We start from the raw sequence: 24,008 nt of genomic DNA, 5'->3' as shown, positions 1-24,008 counted from the left end.
TTTTTGTCTTTATCTCTAAGGTGTGTCTCTTGTAGGCAGTATATTGATGGGTTTTGTTTTCTTATCCAATCTGCAACTCTCCGACTCTTGAGTGGTGCATTTAATCCATTAACATTCAGGGGTCTTCCTCCAATTCTGATGCCATGTTCTTCTTCATATAGTCCAGCTTCTTGGATTATCTTTTCAGCATACAGAGTGAAACAAGTATGGTGAAAGGATACAATCCTGACACACTCTCTTTTTGATTGTAAACCATGCAGTGTCCCCTTGTTCTGTTTGAATGACAGCCTCCTGGTCAATGTACAAGTTCCTCACGAGCACAATTAAGTGTTCTGGAATTCCCATTCTTCTCAATGTTATCCATAATTTTTTATGATCCATACAATCTAATGTTTTTGCATAGTCGATAAAACTCAAGTAAACATCTTTCTGGTATTCTTTGCTTTGAGCTATGATCTATCTGACATCAGTAGTGATATCCCTCATTACACATCCTCTTCTGAATCCAGCTTGCACCTCTGGAAGTTCAATGTCAGTAGACTGCTGCAACTATTTTTTAATTATCTTCAATAAGATTTTACTTGCATATGATATTAATGATGTTGCTTGATCATTTCCACATTTTCTGGGATCACCTTTGTTTGGAATGGGCACAAATACAGTTACCTTCCAGTCAGTTGGCCGGGTAGTTGTCTTCCAAATCTCTTGGCATAGCTGAGTGAGTGCCTCCAGTGTGGCATCCATTTGTTGAAACATCTCAATTGGTATCTCATCATTTCCTGGAGCCTTGTTTTTTGCCACTTCCTTCAGTGCAGCTTCAGCTTCTTCCTTCAATACCATTCGTTCTTAATCATGTCCCACCTCCTGACATGGATGAAGATTGAGCAATTATTTTTGCTACAGTGACTCTGTGTATTCTTTCCATCTTCTTTTAATGTTTTCCTGCATCATGAAATATATTGCCCATAGAATATGCATAGACTATTGCAACCTGAGGCTTAAATTTTTCCTTCAGTTCTTTTAGCTTGAGAAATGCCAAGTGTGTTTTTTCCTTTTGGCTTTCCAACTCCAGGTCTTTGCACATTTCATTGTAATAATTGACTTTGTCTCCTCGAGCTGCTCTTTGAAATCTTCCATTAAGCTCTTTTATCTTGTCATTTCTTCTCTTTGCTTTAGCTACTCTCCACTCAAAGGCAATTTTCAGAGTCTCTTCTGATAACCATTTTGCCCTTTTCTTCCTTCTGTCTTTTTAATTACCTTTTGCTTTCTTCATGGATGATGTTTTTGATGTCATCCCACAATTCCTCTGGTTTTCGGTCACTGGTGTTCAATGCATCAAATCTATTTTTTAAATGGTCTGTAAATTCAGGACGGATATTATCAAGGCACACCCAAAGCATCAGGGTGAGAGAACCAGAGAGGGGAGAGGAATAAGCCAGGGGACTGGGATAGAAGAGGAATGAGCCGCAAGGATCCAGGTGAGGAGAGGGAACCCAGGCATGCCCAAAGCAGCAGGGTGGGAGAGCAGGAGAAAGGGAGGAAAAAGCCCAGGAACTGGGACAGAGGAGGATCAGCCACAGAGACCCAGGTAAGGGTGGTTGGAAAGGTTTCCAACAGGGAGACAAAGTTGTCTGTTGGTTTGTCCTACCTTAGTGACGTGTTGATGTGAGTTTTGAGGCTGAGCCACTGGTGTTTCAAACCCAGCAGGATGCACATGGTGCACAGATATCAGCCCAGCTTACAGACTGAGACAGACTAGGAAGAAGGAAGAGGCCGTCCACTTCTCAAAGAATTGGCCGGGGAAAACCTTATGAATAGCAAAGAAACACTGTCTGATACATTACTGCACAACTTTATGAATAGTCTGGTTAGGTTACAAGGCTCTCAAAATAGGACTGGGAAAGAGCTGCATCATCAAAGTAAACCCAGCCTTACTCACGTGAATAAGGTAAAGCTTTCAAGACCTCCATTTGCTGATGTGGCACCACTCAAATTGAGGAGAAACAGATGCAGACATCCATTAATCATCGGAACATGGAATGTACAAAGTATGAATCTAGGAAAATTTGAAGTTTGTCAAAAATGGAATGGAATGCATAAAGATTGATATCCTCGGCATTAGTGAGCTGAAATGGTAATCAGAATGTGCTAATTAGAAGGGACCATTCCTTGGAGAAGGATGTCAGGCTTGGTAAGGTGGAGGGTCAACAAAAGAGGGGAGGGCCTTCAATGAGATGGATTGACACGGTGGCTGCGATAATGGACTCAAGTATAGCAGGGACCGTGGAGCTGGTGCGGAATCGGGCAGTGTTTCGTTCTGCTGTGCATGGGGTCTCTGTGAGTCGCAAATGACTTGACGGCACCTAACAACAACAACAACGTTATCAAGGTAATATTTTGGCTCTTGTGGACTTGTTTAAATTATCTTCAACTTCAAGTTATACTTTCATATGAGCAGTTGATGGTCTGTTCCACAATCAGCTCCTGGCCTTGTTTTGGCTGAAGATACTGAGCTTTTCCATCACCTCTTGCCACAGATGTAGTCAATCTGATTCCTGTGTACTCCATCTGGCAAAGTCCATGTGTATGGCCACCGTTTACCCTGTTGAAAAAAGGTGTTTGCAGTGAATAAGTCATTGGTCTTGCAAAATTCTATCATGCAGTCTCCAGCATTCTTTCTATTTCCAGGGCCAAATTTCCCAACTACTGGTGATTCCTCTTTGTTTCCAACTTTTGCATTCCAGCCACCAATGATAATTAACACATCTTGATTGCATGTTCAGCCAATCTCAGATTGCAGAAGTTGGTAAAAATCTTCAATTTCCTCATCTTTGGCTTTGGTCGGTGGTGTGTAAATTTGAATAATAGTAGTATTAACTGACTTTCCTTGTAGGTGTATGGCTATTTTTCTATCACTGACAGCATTGTACTTCAGGATATATCTTGAAACATTATTTGTGATGATGAATTACACAGCATTTCTCTTCAATTTGTCATTCCCAGCATCGTAGATCATATGATTATCTGATTCAAAATGGGCAAAACCAGTCTATTTCAACTCACTAATGCCTAGAATATCGATCTTTATGTGTTCCGTTTCATTTTTGACAACTTCCAATTTTCTTAGCTTCATACTTCGTACATTCCATGTTCTGATTATTAATGGATGTGTGCAGCTGTTACTGCGTGTTGTTCAGCCTTACTCATAAAATATCAATCCAAACCAAACCCACTGCTGTTGAGTCAATGCCAACTCACAGAGACCCTATAGGATGGAGTGGAACTGGCCCACAGAGTTTCCAAGGCTGTAATCTTTTCAATAGTAGATTGGCACATCTTTATCCCAGGGAACAGCTGGTGGGTTCAATTAGCCTTTCACCTTTCAATTAGCAGCTGAGTGCTTAACTACTGTACCACCAGGGCCCCTACAGGGGTGAGACTTGACCTAAATTGCTCCAAGGGGAAGACTGGGCAGTTTTGGGAATGGTTTGGGATCAGCATAAGAAAAAGCTTTCTCTTTGTGGGGAGCTCCAGCCAGAGGCTTTGTTTGCCTTGAGTTTTCTGTCATGTCCCCTGGCAGAGGTGCAACCATCACTGGTGAGGACATTGGAGAGACAGAGAGAACTGGATCAGGGTATCTCTTAAAATCTTGTGCAATATTGAGATCCTGTTATTCTGTGAAAATGGAATCTCATTCACACCAAATTGTAGAGTTAAACCAAACCAAACTCACTGCTATCAAGTCAATTCTGACTCGTAGCAACCCCCTTTGGGTTTCCGAGGTGGTCAATCTTTAAGGAGGTAGATTGCCCAGTCTTCCTTTCACGGAGTGGCTGGTGGGTTTGAACCGCCAGCCTTCTGGTTAGCAGTCAAATGCCTAAGGCAGTATGCTACTAGAGCTCCTCGGTTGTGGAGTTAATGCCCTTTAATTAAAAAAATAAAAAGCACCATTTCTAAGACTTACATTCAATATCCTGGAGACAACCTAAGTCAGTTTTAGCATTTTTGTGAGCACGGCAGTTGTAGTAAAGCCCTTTGATAACATTTTCCATTAAAAACAAATCATAACTTCACTTCACTTTTGCCGTTTTTTATGAGTCTTACTGCTGAAAATTGTGCAAAAACAGTTCTGTTGCTTTTGTTTTCATTTGGTTCTTTGTTTATATTTTCATATGACTAAATCTCAGTGTCTCAGATTTGACATATTTTTTCTTTCCTTTCCACCAAAATCATTGAAATACATTCACTCTGTCATTCACATCAGAGGTGTAAATGGATTTTTTTTAAAAGTTTTTCAGGAAATAATGAAAGCCAGTCACTTTGTAACTTGACTTCTTCAGGTGTTACATTCAGAAAGCTTAACATACCCCAACTTCACAGATGCTAAAACTGTGTCTTGACCTTGAATCTGGAAGGAAGGGGGGGTAACATCTTTACTAGAACTACTTGCTCATCTACTGCCTCTTTGATTTTTACTCATTACATTTATGTAGGATTTGCTTAGGAAAGAGGAAGGTAAAGAAATCAAACTGAGCCTTATTTTGAGAGAAGACCAAAACTAAAAACCAAGTCCACTACCCATCTAGTCGATTCTGACTCAAGAAAATACTACATGTTTATTGGACTTTCTGACTTTCAATGATTGTTGCTGTTACAGCTTAAATTTTTAGTTCATTTTTTTCACCATTGACATTTGCAAAAAAAAAAGTATCACTTGAAAAAAAAAGTATCAGAATCACTTCCTCCATGTCCCACAGAGGCTTATTTCCCTGTTTGTTTCATGCTGTCACAAAGACATACTGTGTCTGAAGGTCCTCTCAGGTTTACTCTTAAAATATCATCTTGAGTTATGATTGCAAAGATTTCATCTATACCGTGCAAGAGCATAGGCTCTGGAGCCCAGGGATATGAATTCAATTGCTAGCCTTGTCTCTTACTAGTTCACTTGGTCTCTGAGGCTCAGTTTGCTTACCTAGTAAATGGGGATAATAATAGTTCCTATCTCGTAGGGTCTTTGTAAGGATTACATAACATACATAAAATCCTTAGCATAGTATCTGACACAAGAAAAATACTCCATATGTTAGCTCTTAATATTTTAATAATAATTAAAATGATTTCACAAAAACTTAATTATAATGTCCTTGTCAGAGATAATGGCATCATGGCTGACTCATTTCCTAATACAACTGAAAAGTAGGCTTCAACATTATATAATAATTCAGTGTCAGGTAATGAACTTGAACAGTCATTCTTGAGAAAATAATGAGGAATCTTGAATCCAGAATTAGAAAGTACATCTTATTCACTAGGAAACTTAGTATTTTAGTAGCAAATATAAATCCTTGGAAGAGCTGCAAAGAAACTATTGTGTGTTAGTGACTATGCACTTGAAGTATTCAGGCAGAAAAATATACAGAGAATACTGCTCTTCTTTCCAGAATGTGGTTATTGCTAAGAATTGGTTATTAATTTGGGGACCAGGATGATACAGCAGCTAATACCAAAACAGATACCATAAGCAGAACTCTGTAGAATACTGTACTGGCCACTGAAATGTGCCACCCAGTTACCAATGATGTAGTGGAGTAAGTTCTGGATTTGGAGTTGGAAGAAGTAGGTTCAAGTCTATGCTTTGCTATGTGACTTTGGGTTGGTTACTTAGCTGTTCTGAGTTTCAACTTTCTTGTGTATAAAATCAGACTAATATGTAAACTAATTCCCTCAACAGAGGAGGATCACATTTTAAAATGTTACTGGTAGTATTATTACTAATACAATTACCTTTTCACTATGGCAGAAAAACAACAACAAGAAAATGAAATGGGCATCAGGAAGAACATGGATCCCTCTGCACTATATATCACCAGCGTGGCACTGATTCTTTCAAAAGCTAAATGTCTTGAGTGGTGATAATCCTCAACCTTCTAACTGGGTGAAAATTCTTGCCCTATCACAGATAGCATGTCTTGTTTCTTAGATGTGTTGTTAGCATTATTGATATTCTATAATTAACATTCATACATGTTTCTATTATCCTTTACCTGAGTTTAGGTAAATCCATAGATAACAAAGATCAAACTGTTAGGTTAGGTTATAAACCAAAAAAAAAAAACCAAACTCACTGACAATGAGTCGATTCCGACGCATAGCGACCCCCTTTGGGTTTCCAAGGTGGTAAATCTTTACAGAATTAGATTGCCCAGTCTTCCTTCTGCAGAGTGGCTGGTGAGTTTGAACTGACAACCCTCTGGTTAACAGTCAAAGCTAAGTCAAATCCCTTCTTCATTTATTAAAATATATACTAACTCATTACACGCTCCCTTCAAGTTTTTCATGTTGTTGTTGTTGTTGTTATTTGCCGTCGAGTCGGCCCCGACTCATAGCGACCCCTCCTTGGGTTTCCGAGGCAGTTATCACTACAGAAGTAGGATTGCCCAACCTTCCTTCCGAGGAGTGGCTGGTGGGTTTGAACCGCCAGCCTTCTGGTTAGCAGTCAAGTGCCTTAGGCACTATGCTACAAGTTCTTCATAGTTTCCCACTATTGACAGGATCAGTTTCAGGCTCCCTGCCTTGGTATAGAAGGCCTTTGGTGATCTGACTTCACATTTTCTTTCCTGCCCTGTTCATCTCCTTATAGATCCATATTGATGCTGCACCTTCTCTCTTCCTAGAATGCCATTACCACTTTTGTGCTGGGTCAATTCCACTAATTATTCAAATCTTGTTCTTGTGTCTTCCTTGTCATCACTTCCATGAGAGAAATAATCACCTCCTCTTTCACACCACTTTCCTCCTTGCACCAGTGCGTTTAATCATGTGTTTAACTGTCTGGCTCCCATGTAGACTGACACTAGCAAGATATTCTCATTTCTATGTGAAAATGTGGAACATTGACCTTGTAAAGTTTAAAAAACATGACCTTGTAGAGTTTAGAGTTCTTCCCAAAATATGACATACATTGTGTGCCATTGGAAGACAATCATTAAATATTATTTTTGCAGTTAGAATTTAGCTCTCTGAAATATGCTAATGAAAACCTATTTCATTGATGCCAGTGCAGTTGATAAGCTATAAAACATGTTTTAATGAGTAGATTTAAAAATATAACACTTAAGTTAAAATGTTTTATTCCCTTTTGCCAACTGCAGAAGTTTACACAATGAAGAACCATTTATTCTATTATTTAATGATAAAGCAGGTTCATGTGTGGATATTCATGTGTGTGTATGCTCAAGAAAGTCATGGCATCAATGTTCATATAATGTGAGCCAGTCCCTCTTGGACCATATCCAAACAAACTTAGTTACTTTAGTGACAAACTCAGTGCTGTTGAGTTGGATCCGACTAATAGCAACCCCTCCTGGGGTTTCCAAGGCAGTATCCGTATGGCAGTATCACCAGTCTTCCAGGGAGTGGCTGGTGGGTTTGAACCACCAGCCTGGTGGTTAGCATTCGAATGCCTTAGGGACTACACTGCCAGAGTTCCCTAGTGAGGAAAGGACTTCTTTATGCATACCAAAAGGACTTCTTTCCAACATGAAAGAAGTTGTCCCAGACATGGATCCTGGGCACAGTATGGTCTTGGTCTCTCTCAGTCTCTCTCTCTCATACACACACACACACACACACACACACACACACACTTACACCCTCCAATTCTCTGGAGTTAAAGTTCCAAGTAGAATTCATTAATAAAAATATGAAATGTGTTTTTTTCTTATATAAATCATAGTGAAGTATTGAGAGAGAGAGGAAAAATATGAAGTGCAAATAATCATCTGCAGCTTTAAAAGTGAAACCTGTCATGTTAACTCCCAACTCAAATACCGAGTTTAAAGATTTACCTTCAAGAAACCTAAAACCTGTATCCTGCCTCATCGGCACCAGCCTCAAACTGTTCCCTGTCATCGAAGAAAACAAATCTTTTGCTCGTTTCTGCCTAGGGGAGGCAGAGGGACTGAGGTGGTCCTGTGTGGCTAAATTAGATGAAAGACTTGCCTTCCACCACGGAGACATGGAGTCTAATCAAGTGAAATGAGTTTTGAGATCCCAGCTCATTTCCTAGGGGAGATCAGTGCACATTACAAAATCACGACATCCCATTCATCACAACTGATGTGGTCTTTGCTCAGGAGAGGACCCCAACTGGGACTAAACCACCTGTCTTCTCTTGAAAAGGGGCACTTTATCCAAGTTAGAGTTGAAAGCCTTGGAGTGAGAAAGCTTGCCAACCACCAGCTTTCACCCCTGTGATACACATGCACTGGAGAAGGGAACTTAAGTTTAAAAAAGGAAAGACAAGTTTAAGGAAGATTGGTGGTTGGACTTTTAATGATGTCAAATACAAATAATTGTAATAGAGATGCTAAGGCATTATTGTAGGGAGAGCCGAGATTGGATCTCCTAGATTTTATTAAACGAAAGTGAGAAGGATAAGCATTTCCATGCATCAGAGTTTAAAATGGCAAAGAATTGCCCTGTTTTCCATGCTGATAAATGATCATCATCTGTTTTATTTCTTTCAGGGCATCATTATAACACCGCTGCTATTGCTGCTATTTGTAAGTACTTTGATGTTGTCTTTAATACTTTTATTAAAAGCCATCTACAACCCTTTAAGAAAAGTCATTAGAATAAAATTGAAATTTGAATCCTTTTGTACCACTTTGCATCACATTTTGAACTGTTCTTCCAGTTGAGCTGTACTAAGTAAGAACACTCAGACACAAAAAATCTATGTAATCTCAAGATTCCAGGACAGCATCAGGACCCAGTATTTGGGCCTTTAGCTTCTGCTTAAATCAGTAATTATTACAAATTAATGGCCTGTGGCACAGGTTACAAAATGTGCTATTCTTTATTTTCTCATTAGTGAAATTAAAGTGATTGACAGTGACCCAGTGTTTGATAGTGTTTGACAGAAAGAGCCTTGGGCCAGGATCAGAGGAAGCTTGAATTCCAGAGCTAGTACTGATAATAGCTAGCTTCCTTACCTTGGGGAATACTGCCTCAATTTTCTCATCTGTAGAATGGGAAACAATAACACCTACCACAGTTTATCCCTCGGGAATAATGAAATGTGCTCTAGAATTTAAAAAAATACAAGTAGTTATAAGCTACTGGTTAACTAAACAAAAATTGTTCTGAAAACAAGAAATGCTAATTAACTGCCTTATTTCTTTTGTCTCTAAGCATATGAAAAATTAGATGAAAGATTATAATAGAAATGAATGTTATCTCATGCTGAGCAAAGCATATGTAATCATGAATGATACCTAAAATATTTTATGAACTATGCATTTTTTCAGACACACATCTCTCAAATATAAATCATTTCACTCATCTCTGAAATGTAGTGGGGATGCATTTGGGGGAGTGAATTGTAGCTGTTTGACTAGCACTATTTGTCAGTGAATTAAAACTATGGGGAAAATTTATTTAATTGTAGTGTAATTACCCAAGTTGGAATTCAATTAGAGTAATAGAGTGAGGCACCTCATTTCTTACAAGCTGTGTAGGAAGTAGAGAGGGATAGAAATACTAAACAGTTGGATTCTGCATCTTTCATGAAAGATATTACCATCAGGTATATAAACCTCATTCTTCCCTTCCCTTCTGAAATGCTAGCTCTGCACTGACAAGGTAAGAAGAGTCCAATCATCAAATCACTTCCCTCAGCATAACAAACCTCATTAATTTGGACTCCACCAATTCAGAATGTACAGTGAGTCAAATGAAAATTCGAGTGGGTATTTCTTTGCATTAATTAGGAAGAAAAGACTTCATGTGAACCTACCTATTCACTGGATGCAAGGAACTGGAATAATCCATCAGTGTTTTTTTAAGACCTGAAGCCACAAGAGCAATTTCTCAGCCTTCAGCAGACACAGGATGCAGGGCAGTTTGAGGTCCCCATTTGCACTGCCAGGGGTCTAGTGTAGAGGCTGGCATCTAGTAAGTGCACAGTAAGTGGCAGTTGTTGCTACATAGCCTAGGTTTTTCCCACTACATAAGAGTGACATCTCTTCACTCATAAGAAGAGCTAGGAAGATGTTAAGGACAAAACTAGGTGGCTGAGAGTTAGGCTAGCACTTCTAAGTATCTCAGCTTTTGAGTGTCTCAGAATCTGGAATCTCTGGCACACTGTATCAACTCATGATTGAAGAACTAAGTGACTTTCTCTTTCTCTTTCCTTCCCATCCCATGACATAACAAGAACTTTTCTCAGGTGATTAACAGTATAGCCAAATACTATTGAAAGCTTTTCCCTACTCACCAATCCATAGACTAGTGAGCCTGAATTAGCTCAGCATTTTAAAATAATAGAGATACAAAAATAGTGAAAAAAGACCTCAAAACTCTCATTAGTCTAATGGTCCCCTTCTGAGCCAACTGGGCTGTCCCAGTAGGTTCAGTGGCATCATCTTACAACATCAACATGTACTTCTGTATTTTATGGCTTTAAAGCACATATGTTTTATGTAACACTTTTTGTTTAAGTTGCCTTCTTTTTTCCAACAATGGGAATTGCTTAATCACTTTGGTTACCAGGCTCCATTTTTTGAGTTGGATAAGAACCTGAGCAGCTTAAAATATGAACACATTTCAATAAAAGATGTAGTGTTTTCTTACCCTTGGAAATTAGATTGTCTTAGTTTCTATTTTGAATTTTAAAGTTTCTGGATATTCAGGTTCACTAGCTAGTGAAGGCTTTTGCTGATGGAATCTCAGCCCTCTACATTCTTAACCTTTTCTCAGAACCTTTTCCTTTCCTCCACCTTCCTATACCAACTGAAAACTATCTAGTGACTTATTATTTCTGCTGCAGGCCTCTTTTATATCACTTAGCCTTGAAATGGGGTGAGATATTTTCCTTGCCCCTCATTGCTAGTTACAGATAATTTCCCATGCCTTCTCCATAAAGTCTCCTAGTTAAGGCCCTTTGAAGTCTGTGCAAATATAATTCTGCCATTTACTACACCTACTTATTGTGGTTATTAGTAAAACTTCACATCACTATGTATCAGTCAAAAGGAGAAATTAGCACTTTCCCATTGTCTTCTTAACACTATGCTTGGATTGATTTTGGCATTTTATTAGTCACATAGTTGATCCTTCCAATACCTTCTCCTCTAAATTGTTGACCTCTTGTCCAACAAACTTGCCCTGTACTCCACCTTAGCCACCCACCCTGTGGTCAGACTCTGGACTTTGTTACTGACAATAACTCTCCATAATCCCATTTTCAAGTGTCCTTCTCTCTGACCAGCATCTCCTGTCTTTGTGACTTATTCTCTGTCACCAAATTTAGTTATGGTTTATCAAAAAACGAAACCCATTGCCATCAAATCAATTCTGACTCATAGCAAACCTGTGGGACAGAGTAGAACTGCCCCATCAGGTTTTGAAGGCTGTAATCCTTAATGGCAGCAGACTGCCACATCTTTCTCCCATGGAGCAGCTGATGAGTTTGAACCACTGACCTTTTGGTTAGTATCCAAGTATTTTAACCACTATGCCACCAGGCTTCTTTTATTCCCTGTGATACCCCCCAAATCAAAAATTCTTCAAACTTGTTAAAACAGGCTGATTCATTCACCTAATATTCTTTACAATGTCTCCAACAATACCCCCCATACATGCTCACTCCTCATGCCCTCACATCCCATCTTACCTGGCCTAGATCTCATGGTCCATCATGGTCATTACTTTATCATAAATATCATCAGCAACCTTGTTCATCTCTTAGTTCTTCCTATTTGCCCGCAAAACACTAAAACCTGCTTAAATCCAATTCTATACCTTTTCTGCATATGTACCTGAACATGGCTAGAGTAAACACACTACCACGCTGATCTCATTTTAATTTATGACAAAAAACTGTAAGTAAGCCTAGCAATCCTTTTACCTTCCCCTAATTAATTCACTCTCCCATTTTCTTAGAGAACTATTCCATACTTTCTTCTTGCTTTCACATACCCAGTGTCATGCTTTGTCTTTCTTTTCACCTCAGCTGTGGAAAGAAAATTAGCTGATGAGGAAATTAGAGGCATTTTACAAGATTCCACCCACCTGCATCTGTAGCTTTATTCTTTGCCTTCCTTTCTGTCTTTGCTCCCATGTAAGGCCAGGCCAAGCCTACTGCCAACGAGTTGATTTTGACTCATAGAGACCCTACGGGAAAGAGTAGAAATGCCTAGAGGGTTTCCAAGGCCATAAACCTTTATGGAAGCAGACTGTGTCATCTTTCTCCCTTGGAACAGCTGATGAGTTCGAACACCAGCCTTTTGGTTAGCAGCCAAATGCCTTCACCACTGCACCACTAGAGCTTCTCATCTAAGGTCAGTCTTTCTAATTGTGTACCAGATGCCATTTCTTATTGCCTACTTAGTGTTGATTCCCAGATTTCCTTCTTTCTTCTACATTACCAAATTTTCCTTCTCTACTGGATCATTTCCATCAGCATATAAGCATTTTGTAGTACTACACAACTTAAAAAATCAAACCTTACCCCATCCTACCTGTGGTCCATTTCTGTGCTCTCTTTTATAGCAAAATTCCTCAAAAAATTACTTATACTTATTCATCACTCATTTAATAAATATGTACTGAGTTCCTGCTATATGACAGGGCCTGTCACGAGGAGTGCTATTGGCATAGTGCCTAAGGCATTTGACTGCTAACCAGAAGGCTGGAGGTTCAAACCCATCAGCCACTCCTCAGAAGGAAGACTGGGCAATCAATTTCCATATAAATACTGCCTTGGAAACCCAAGGAGGGGTCGCTATGAGTTGAATTGACTCGATGGCAGTTAGTTTAGTCCTGGGAGCTGAGGATATAGCAGTGAACAAAACGGATAAAATTTTGATCTGCACAAAGAAACAGTAAATGAGTGAAAATATAGTATGTAAGATGGGTGATACATACTAAAGAAAAAAAAAAAAAGGAAGGGGAATAAGAAGTGCCAGAGTAGGATGGGTATTTGGCATTTTAAATATGGCAGTCTAAGTAGGGTTCCTTGAGAAAATGATATTTCAGCCAAGACCTGAAGGAGATAAACGGAGTGAGCTTTCTGGCAGAAGAGTGTTCAAGGTAGAAGGAACAGCAACTGCAAAGGTCCTGAGATGGGAGTGTACCTGGTGTCTTTAAGGAACGACAGGGAGGCCAGTGTGGCTAGAATGGAATGAACTAGTGGGGCAACAGATGAGATGAAATTAGAGACACAGTGAGAACCAAATGTGTAGAATCTTGAAGAAATTTTGTAAGGACTTGAATTTTAATTTGAGAGCAACAGAAAGGCCATTAAAAGGGTTTTGATCAAGGGAATGGCATATTTGGACATACTTTTTAAAAGAATAATATGGCTGCTGGGTTGAGAATAGGATTGTAAAAAGATTATAATGGAAGCAGGAAAGCTAGTTTCATAATCTTGGCTAGAGACGCTGAATATTTAGGCCATTATGATTAAGGAAATATGGTTGGAAGTATTTGGAAATCAAACTTGAAAGCAAAACTGCAAGACTGAATGAAGGTTATGAGGGGAAGAGAATGGTCAGTGATGATTCCAAGCCTAAAACAGCTAGAAGGATGGAATTACCATTTCTTAGGATGGGGAATACTATAGGGTGGAATAGATTTGAGGGAACTCATAAAGAGTTCAGTATTGGGTATGTTTGGATTGAATTGCCTTTTAGACATCCAAGCAGAAAAATTAGGTAAACAATTAACAGTATAAGTCAGGAATTCTGGATAAAGTTCTGGTCTGGAGATAAACATGAGAGGTCAACATAGAGATGGGTTTTAAGTTAGATGAGATGACCAAGAGGATGAGACTAGAGAAAAAAAGAGATCAGAGGATTGAGTTTGAGGCACTCCAGTGTTAAAAAGTGAACAAAGAAGACTGAGAAATGGCCAATTTGCTTAGGAGGAACACTACATTAGTAGTCTAGAAGCCTAACAGAGAACGTATTTCAAAGAGTGCAGTGTGGTCAGCTATGTCAGATTCTGCTGGTAGTTCAGATAAAATGAAATATGTGAATTCACCATTGGATTTCATAAAATGAAAGTCATTGTGGACCTTTACAAGAGATCTCAGCAGAGTTGTGGAAATGAAAGCATGATTGGATTGGGTTCAAGAAAGAATGGGGGAAGAAGAGTTAAAGACAGTGATAATCGACAACTCTTTATTCTTAAACTTTTTATTGTGATTTGGGTGAAAGTTTACAGAGCAAATCAGTTTTGCATTCAACAATTCACATCCATTTTGTTTGCAGTCCCCTCAATGTAACATCACTCCTCCCACATCTTCCCTGTGTTTCTCATTTTCATTCCTTCTTCTCTTCTCTGCTAACTCTTCCTGCCTTCTGAACTTTGTTCTTGGACAAATGCTGCCCTTTCGATCATGAATAGTTGATTGTTCTAAGATGTGTTCACCTTCCTAGAGTTATTGTTCACCTTGTAGACCTATCTATTGTTTGAAAGAAAATTCAGTTACACAAGTGAGTTCAGTTTCGAGGTCCAAAGAATGACCAAGGACCATAGTCTCGGAGGTTCCATCAGTTCTGTCTGATAAGTAAGGCTGGTCTTTTTTATAATCTTGAGTTTTGTTCCCACTCTGTACATTTTTCTCCCACTCTATACAGGACCTTCTAATGTGATCCCTTTCAGGGAAGTTAGTAGTGGTAGCTGGGCACCATCTAGTTCTTCAGGTCTCAGGTCATGGAGGCTGAGGTTGGCATAGTCCATTAGTCCTTTGGGCTAATTGTTTCCACATGTCTTTTCTTTACTCTCCTTTGCTTTGGATGAGGTGAAACCAATAGTTGCACCTTAGATGGCCACCTGTAAGCTTTTAATCCCCACTTGCTATTATCCAAAGTAGGATGTAGAATATTGTCTTTGTGACTATGTTGTGCCAATTGACCTTGATGTCCCCAAGTCTATGGTCCTGAGTCACTAGAACCAGCAATTCACTTCTTTAGGGTTTTTGGTTATACCTGAAAAGTTTTCATAACTTCACCTTCTGTATGCTTTACTATATTCATGCCTATATTTGCAGCATATATAAATACATATGTAGAAATATCATCTGTCAAACCTATACATACATATTCATGGGTATAGTCCCATTCTTCTTCCCACACCTGTTCAGCTTGCATGTCTATGTATCTACTTGTAGGTTATTGATTTTTGCTATTACTGTTATTACAGGTTTGTGTATGAATTAATATTTATCTCTGGTGCCTTTAAGGAGCTCTGGTGGTAGAGTGGGTAAGGCATTTGGCTGCTAACCAAAAGGTCAGTGGTTCAAACTCACCAGCGGCTCCACAGGAGACAGATGAAGCAATCTACTTCTGCAAAGATTTGTAGCCATGGAAACCTAATGGGAGTTGCTATGAGTTGGAATGGACTCGGTGGTAGTAAGTTTTTTTTTGTTTGTTTGTTTCTGTTACTTTTAATCTTATACTCTTCCCTACATCTTTCTTTTCTTGATCATTTTGTGCTGACCTTCTCCTTATTGTACATTGTGTTTCCCTTCACCCAAGTTAGTATGTATCTACCCTCTAATTAGTGGTTTACCTTCCCTTCCCCTCCCACCCCTCGTAACCATCAAAGAATATTTCTTTTTGTGTGAAAACCTTTCTTTGACTTTTTACAATGGTGGTCTCATACAATAATATTTGTCCTTTTGTGATTGACTAATTTTAGTTAGCATAATGTCCTCTAGGTTCATCCATGCCATGAGGTGCTTCTCAGAATCATCATTATTATTTAATGTTGCATTGTATTCCATTTTGTGTATGCACCTTACTTTGTTTATCCATTCACCTGTTGGTTAGCATTTAGGTTGTTTCTATCTTTTTGGTATTGTGAATAGCACTGTGATTAACATGGGTGTGCATATATCTGTTCATGTCATGGCTGTTATTTTTCTAGGATGTATACCTAGTAGTAGGATTGCTGGATCATATGTTATTTCTATTTTGAGCTTTTTCCAGAAGCGCCACAGTGTTTTTCCACAGTGGTTGCACCATTTTACAATCCCACCAGCAGTGTATGAGTGTTCTAGTCTTTCCATACTCTAGCCAGCATTTGTAGTTTTCTGGTTTTTTTAAATTTTGCTGGGGTGAGACGATGATTCATTGTGGTGATTTGCATCTATCTAATAGCTAATAAAAAACCCAAACTTACTGCCATTGAGTTGATTCTGACTCATAGTGACCCCTCCTTGGGTTTCCAAGGCCATATCTCCCCAGAAGTAGATTGACCAGTCTTTGGAGGAGTGGCTGGTGGGTTTGCACTGCCAGACTTCTGGTTAGCAGTCAAATGCCTTAGGCACAACGCCACCAGACCTCCCAATGGCTAATAATTGTGAGCATTTCTTCATGTTTTTGTTGGCTGCCTGAGTGACTTCTTTGTCCTCTGCCCATTTTTTAATTGGATTATTTGTGTGTTTGTTGTTGAGATATTGAACTTTTCTACAAATTTTAGAGATTAGCTCCTTGTCTAAACAGTTGTTCCAAAACAAATTTCCCAAATCTATGGGTTCTCTTTTTACTCTTTTTGTGAAATATTTTGATGCATATAAGTATCTAATTTTTAGGAAGTTCTGTCTTCTATTTTGTCTTCTGGTATTTGTGCAGTTTTAGTTATGTTTGATAGTGTATTTATGCCATGTATTAGGATCCCTAAGTTTGTCCCTGTTTTTTCTTTCATAGTCTTTATAGTTTTAGGTTTACATTCTGGTCTTTGATCCAACTTGTGTTTATTTTCGTATATGGTGTGAGATATGGGTCCTCTTTCATTTTTCTGAAAGTGGATGTCCAGTTTGGCCAGCACCATTTGTTAAAGACCCTCTTTCTTCCCCATGTAATCAGTTTCAGCCCTCTGTCAAAGATCAGCTGTCCAAAAGTGGGTGAATTTACTTCTGGGTTCTCAATTCTATTCCATTGGTCCATGTGTCTATCATTATACTGGTACCAGGCTATTTTAACTAGTGTGGCTGTGTAGTAGGTTTGACATGGAGCCTTTTGAGGCCTTCTGCTTTGTTTTACTTCTTCTGTAGTGCTTTACTTATCCAGGGTCTCTTTCCTTTCCATACCAAGTTGGTGATTATCCTTTCATCTCTTTAAAGAATGATGATGGAATCTGGATTGGGATGGCATTGTAGATAGTTGTCTCATTCTCTTTTGCTGCTATAACAGAAATACCAAAAGTGGATGCCTTTAACAAACAGGAATCTATTCTCTTACAGTTTAGGAGGCTAGAAGTTCAAATTCAGAGTGCCAGCTCTAGGGGCTAGGTAAAGGCCTCTTGACCATAGGCTTCAGCTCTGCCTCTGGAACTAGCTGGCTGCTGAGGCTGATGGACCCAAGGTCAGCAGGTAAAATGGCACAGTCCCAAGATCAGCAGGTAACATGGCAGGCCACTAGTTCAATTCTATGAACAATCCTAAGATCAGCAGACATGGTGCTAGGCCACTGAGATGAAAACTCAGCCAAATGCAGGATGTGACAAAAGCACCTTTCCCAAAGTTTATATATATGGGAAGTAGGCCACATCTGGAAGGTAACTATTTAGCTGCAGATTCCACCATGGAGGTGATTACAATCTCGTCAAGGGTAATAACTATGTCCAAGTGCCTAGCCACTCAAAACCACAGCCCAGCCAAGTTGATACACAGCCTTAACTGCCATAGTAGTATTGACATTTTCATGATGTTAAGGCTTCCTATCCATGAGCATGGTAGATTCTTCCATGTACGTAGGTCTCCTTTGGTTTCTCATAGTGTTTTTTAGTTTTCTTTATATAGGTCTTTGCGTGTATGGTTAGATTTATTCCTAGGTATTTCATCTTTTGGGTGGTTATTTTAAACTGTATTGTTTTCCTGATTTCCTTTTCAGTGTTCTCTTCATCAGTGTAAAGAGGAATCCAACTGATTTTTGTATGTTGATCTTGTACCCTGCCTCTTTGTTGAATCTTTGGATTAGTACCACTTATTTTCTTCTTGAGTCTTTGGGATTTTCTATGTAAAAAACTCACTGCCCTTGAGTCAGATCCGACTCATAGCGACCCCTCCTTGGGTTTGTGAGGTGTTATCACTACAGAAGTAGATTGCCCAAACTTCCTTCCAATCATCTGCAAATAGAAATAGTTTTACTTCTTCTTTGCCAATTTGGAAGTCTTTTATTTCCCTTTCTTGTCTTACTGCTCGGCTAGGACTTCCAATACAATATTGAATAAGAGTGATGATAAAGAATATCCTTGTCTGGTACCCATTCATAAGTGGAATGCTTTCAGTCCCTCTCCATTGAGAATTATCTTGGCCATTGGTTTTGTATATATACCCTTAATTATGTTGAGGAATTTCCCTTCTATTCCTGTTTTGTTCAGCGTTTTTATCAAGAATCAATGTTGGATTTTGTCAAATGCTTTTTCTGCAATGACTAATATGATCATGTGGGTCATTTCCTTTGCTTTATTTATGTGGTGGATTACGTTGATTGTTTTTCTAGTGTTGAACCATCCTTTCATGCCTAGTATGACTCCCACTTGGTCGTGATGTGTAATTTGTTTTTTTAGATAGGTTGTTGGATTCTATTGACTAATATTTTGTTTAGAATTTTTTTGCCTATACTTATGAAGGATATTGGTCTATAATTTTTCTTTTTTAGTGGTGTCTTTGCCTGGCTTTGGTATCAGGGTTATGCACACTTCATAATATGAATTTGAGAATATTGTCTCCTTTTCTATATTCTGGAATATTTTGAGTAGAATTGATGTCAGTTCTTCTCTAAATGTTTGGTAGAATTCGCTAATGAAGCCATCTAGGCCAAGACGTTTTTGTTGGTAGTTTTTTAATGACCTATTCAGTTTCTTCTTTTGTTATGATTCTGTTTTAATTTCCTACCTCAATCTGTGTTAATTTAGATATGTGGTATGTTTCTAGAAATCTGTGCATCTCTTCTAGGTTTTCAAATTTGTTGTAGTACAGTTCTTCACAATATCCTGTTGTTATCCTTTTTATTTTGGTGGGTTCTGTTGTGATGTTACCCATTTTATTTCTTATTCATGTTATTTACATCTTCTCTTTCATTTCCTTTGTTAAATGTGCCAGTAGTTTGTCAATTTTATTAGCTTTTCAAAGAACCAGCTTCTGGTCTTGCCAATTCTTTCTATTGTTTTTCTGTTTCATTTGTTTCTGCTCAGATCTTTATTTCTTTCCTTCTGCTGACTGTAGGCTTATTTTGCTTCTCTTTTTCTAAATTTTTGGAGATGTTGGGTTAAAGCGATGATTTCAGCTCTTTCTTCTTTTTTGATATGTGCATTTATTGCTATAAATTGTCCTCTGAGCACTGCTTTTGCTATGTCCCAAAGATTTTGGTATGTTGTGTTTTCATTCTCATTTGATTGAAAGAATTTTTTAATTTTATCCGAACCAACTCGACAGCAGCAAATTTGTTTTGTTTTGTTTTGTTATTACCCAGTAGTTTTCAAGCAGGGTGTTATTCAGTTTCCGGGTGTTTGCTTTTTTTCCCCTTGAATTTCCTATTGTTGATTTCTAATTTTATAACATTGTCATCTGAGAAGATGCTTTGCAGTATTTCAATGTTTTTAAATTTTTTCAGGCTTGCTTTGTGGCCTACCATATGGTCTTTTCTGGAGATTGTTCCATTTGTGCTGGAGAAGAATGTATATTGTGCTGTTGTTGGGTGAAGTGCTCTGTATAGGTATATAAGGTCAAATTGGTTGGTTCTGGTTTTTTTTTTTTTTTTTTTAATCTGTGTCTTTGCTGAGTTCCTTTCTATTTTATCTTTCATTGTAAGTGGTGTATTAAAGTCTGCTGCTATCACTGTGGAGTTGTCTATTTCTTTTTTCAATTCTATTAAAGTTTGATTTATGTATTTTGGGGCCCTTTCATTGGATGCATAGATATTTATTATGATATGTCCTCCCTTGTCTCTTATGCTGGTTTTTACTTTAAATTCTGTTTTGTAAGAAATTAATATTGTCACTCCTGGTTTTTGTTTAATTGCCATTTGCTTGATATGTATTTTTCCCAACCTTTGATTTTTAATCAATTTTTGTCTTTGTGTCTAAGTTATGTCTCTTGTAGACGGCATATTGATGAATCATGTTTTCTTATCCATTCTGCAACTCTTTGTCCCTTGACTAGTGAATTTTATCCATGTAGCTTCAGTATCATTAAATAGATAACTCTTTTGAGGAACGTTCCTATAAAGGGTCCAAAAATATGAGATAATAACAAAGATAGTGAAGGATCAAGTGAGGATTCTCTTCTTTTTTTTAAGTTGGGAAAATTAACAGCATGTTCCTATCCATAAGATTAATCCTGTTACACAGAAGAAAGTTGATGCAGATAAAAGAGGGGTGAATTTCTGAACCCATGTCCTTGAGTGGAAGAAAAGAGATGAGCCCTGGTTCATAGGAGAGAGTGTAATCTGCTAGCACAGATAGTTCATCCATAATAATGGGAGGGAAGGCATAATATATGAGTAGACATGCAAGTAAATCCATTGATGTGATTTTAGGAACTTGTATAAATTCTTTTCTGATTTTTTACATTTTCTCAAAGAAATGGCAAGTAAGGTTAATGGTGGAGGACAAGAAATGTAAGTGGGAGATTTGATAAGATATGAAATAGTTATGTAAAAGAGTTGGAGAGTGAATGGAATGGGCATGTGTAGTGGGATGCTCCAGTAGCACCAATGGTCATCCTCATAGTCTTTACACCTGCCATTTGTAGAAGCTGGATTTTCTCCTCTAAGGCATTTGACTGCTAACCAGAAGGTTTGGCGGTTCAAAGCCACCAGCCACTCCTCGGAAGGAAGACTAGACAATCCGCTTCCATAGGGATACTGCCTCGGAAACCCAAGAAGGGGTTACTATGAATCTGATTCAACTCAATGGCAGTGAGTTTGGTTTGTTTTTTTATATCCTCATGGCTTCCTTCTTCACTTCCATTAGGTCCCTGGTCAAATGTCATCTTGAGAAATCATTCCTTGCCATTTTAAAATAGTATACTGCATTACTTTCTCCTCACCCAACCTGCTTTATTGTTCCTCTTAGCATTTATTAGCATGTTACACCTTATTCATCTGTTAATTTATTGTCTATTTTCCCCAACTAGAATGTAAGCATCATAGGAGAGCAGGGAGTTTGTCAGCTTTGATCATTGCTGTGACTCCAATGGTCAGAATATTGCCTATCCATGGCACCTAATCAAAAACACTTCTTGAGTGGATGGTTAGACAGAATGATGCATCCAAAGAGTTGGAGTAGAACTATATCTAAGACTGGTATTTCCTTATTATATATTTGACCTTCAAGGACATATTCCTTATTAGGAAGTCATTTTGAAGGGAAGGAGTTCACTTTCCCTCACATTTTATTTGTCAAGAAGCAACATGATACTGTGAAACCCCATAATATTTTGGTTCAATTTGCAGGCAATACCAGTTATGTTATAGTGAATTAGTTCTTTAACCCTTCTCAGACTCTTTTTGCCTTTGTAAAATGAGGATTATGATAAAGATGAAATGAGTTCATATGTGTTGAAGCACATTATAAACTGTACAGAACTATGCAAATGTTAGTTATTTTAATTTGACACTTTATAAAGTAAAGTAGACATTAATCCTGGAGAGGACATCAAGGTTCTGCAAAGCAATCATCTGAAATGAAGCAAGGGTCTGCCAATTCAGACCATATTGATGGGCTGAGTCTTAAAATTTAAAATTTTAAGATTCTATAATCTTATATAATCTATGTAATCTATAATATAATCTTGTTCGTAAATGTATCCAGTGTGGCTGTCAGGGAAAGTGTGATACTTTTCCTGAAATATCACCTTTTTCTCCTAAGCTCCAAAATGCTTTCATATATATCATCACAGTTATCTTTATAACATATTTTCAACATAGGCAGAGGTGTTTTTATTTCATCAGTGGATATGCATCAGTACATGGGTTTCTATCCATGAGGATTAATTAAGGCCTGGTGCAGCTTTAAAAACTGCACTTATAAATTGATTACTTGGAATTCCATATTACTTTACTTGTGAATGTTTCCTTTCCCTTATATTACAAGTGGTAAGTGTTCACTAGATTTTAAATTCTACTGGGCCAGGAATGTTGTTTATTACTTTATCTCCAATGCCAAGTTTTCAATAAATGCTTGTTAGAAAGAAGGATCCTCCATTGAGGAGAGGGAATAGAAAGGTGGGTGAGTAATGAATGATTAGAATGGTTAGAATTATAAATAAATATTTAGAAGGTTAAGATTTCAGCCTAAGAAAATATTACCTTTTATTTGCCATGAAAAAAAATCCTTAACAGTTTTTCCCCAGTAATATTCAACAAAATATCTATGCTTTCATCTAATGTTTATTTCAGTGCCTGATGTACACTGTGAATATTACAATTTGACATTTATCTTTCCTTCAAAAAGCTTATGGTTTAATAGCAAAAATAAGATACATGCATGTATAATCATCAAAATTCAACTTAAGAAATTGTAAGTAATATAAGATTTACAATACTTCAAAGGAGGTTACTAAAATAGAAAACACTAATTAAATAGGAGTAGTTTGTTCAAATTATTGATAACATTGCAAAGAATGGAAATTCCAGAACACTTAATTATGTTCATGAGGAACCTGTACATAGACCAAGAGGCTGTCATTTAAACAGAACAAGAGGATGTTCAACTGCATGGTTTAAAATCACGAAGGGTATGCATCAGGGTTGTATCCTTCAACCATACTTACTCAAACTGCATGCTGAGTAAATAATCTAAGAAGCTGGTTTATATGAAGAAGAACATGGCATCAGGATTGGAGGAAGACTTATTAACAACTGGCAATATGCAGGTGAAACAACTTTGCTTGCTGAAAGTGAAGATGACTTGAAGCATTTACTGAAGATCAAAGACTGCAGTGTGCAGTATGAGTTACACCTCATCATAAAGAAAACAAAAATCCTCACAACTGGACCAATAAACAACTTCACAATAAATGGAGAGAAGATTAGAGTTGTCAGGGATTTCATTTTACTTGGATCCACAATCAACACTCATGGAAGCAGCAGTCAAGAAATCAGACATCCTATTTTACTGGGCAAATCTGCAAAAGACCTCTTTAAAGTGTTAAGAAGCAGAGATGTCACTTTGAAAAGTAAGATGTGCCTAACCCAAGCCATGGTATTTTCAGTCACTTCATATGCATGTGTAAGTAGTACAGTGAATGAATAAGGAAAACCAAAGAAGAGTTGATACCTTTGAATTGTTTGGTGAAGGATATTGAAAATACCTTGGACTGCCAGAAGAACAAACAAATCTGTCCTGGAAGAAGTGCAGCCGGAATGCTCCTTGGAAGTGAGATTGGCCAGACTTTGTCTCACCTACTTGGGTCATGTTGTCAGAAGGGACTGTTCCCTGGAGAACAATATCATGCTTGGTAAAGTACAGAGTCAGCAAAAAAGGAGAAGACCTTCGACAAGATGGATTGACATCGTGGCTGCAATGATGGACTCAAGCATAGCAAGGATTGTGAGAATGGCGCAGAACCAGGCAGTGTTTTGTTTAGTTGTGGATAGAGTCACTATGAGTCAGAGCCCACTCAACGGCACCACAACAAAAGTTTGTTTTTTAACCATGAATTTTATACTTAAGAAAACTTTTATTCTCAAGAGAATGAGAAAGTAGATAGGAATGCCTAATGTTTCTCAAGGTACTTACTGTTTACTTTAAACAGTTTCATATGTATGGTTCCCAATCTGTGAGTCTAACATCACTTTAAAACTTGCATATCTTGGAGGAGGTGGGGCAAGATGGCGGACTAGGCAGAAGGATTGCACAGACCCTCTTCAACAAAGAAAAGGGAAACCAATTCACACAGACACAGAAGATAATCTTGGACCCCTGAGCCTTGAAGGAAAGGATGCAGAATTGGACTAAACCCCAACTAGCAGAAGAATTTGCATGAAAAT

General features: G+C 38.1%; 1 protein-coding gene across 1 annotated transcript in view; it reads left to right on the top strand.

The window, feature by feature from the left end:
• Positions 1-24,008, top strand: part of SLC10A7 (solute carrier family 10 member 7) — a 427,489-nt gene that overhangs the window by 311,645 nt on the left and 91,836 nt on the right. The window contains exon 6 of the mRNA XM_007944113.1: positions 8,529-8,564. Within this exon, the coding sequence (XP_007942304.1) occupies positions 8,529-8,564 (36 nt within the window). The remainder of the gene's footprint in view (positions 1-8,528; positions 8,565-24,008) is intronic.

Source organism: Orycteropus afer, unplaced genomic scaffold, assembly GCF_000298275.1.
Source record: "Orycteropus afer afer isolate SDZICR_OR568_19922 unplaced genomic scaffold, OryAfe1.0 scaffold00120, whole genome shotgun sequence".
Taxonomy (NCBI): domain Eukaryota; kingdom Metazoa; phylum Chordata; class Mammalia; order Tubulidentata; family Orycteropodidae; genus Orycteropus; species Orycteropus afer.
Note: the sequence above shows the minus strand (reverse complement) of the source record. Positions and strands in the feature narration are given on the sequence as shown.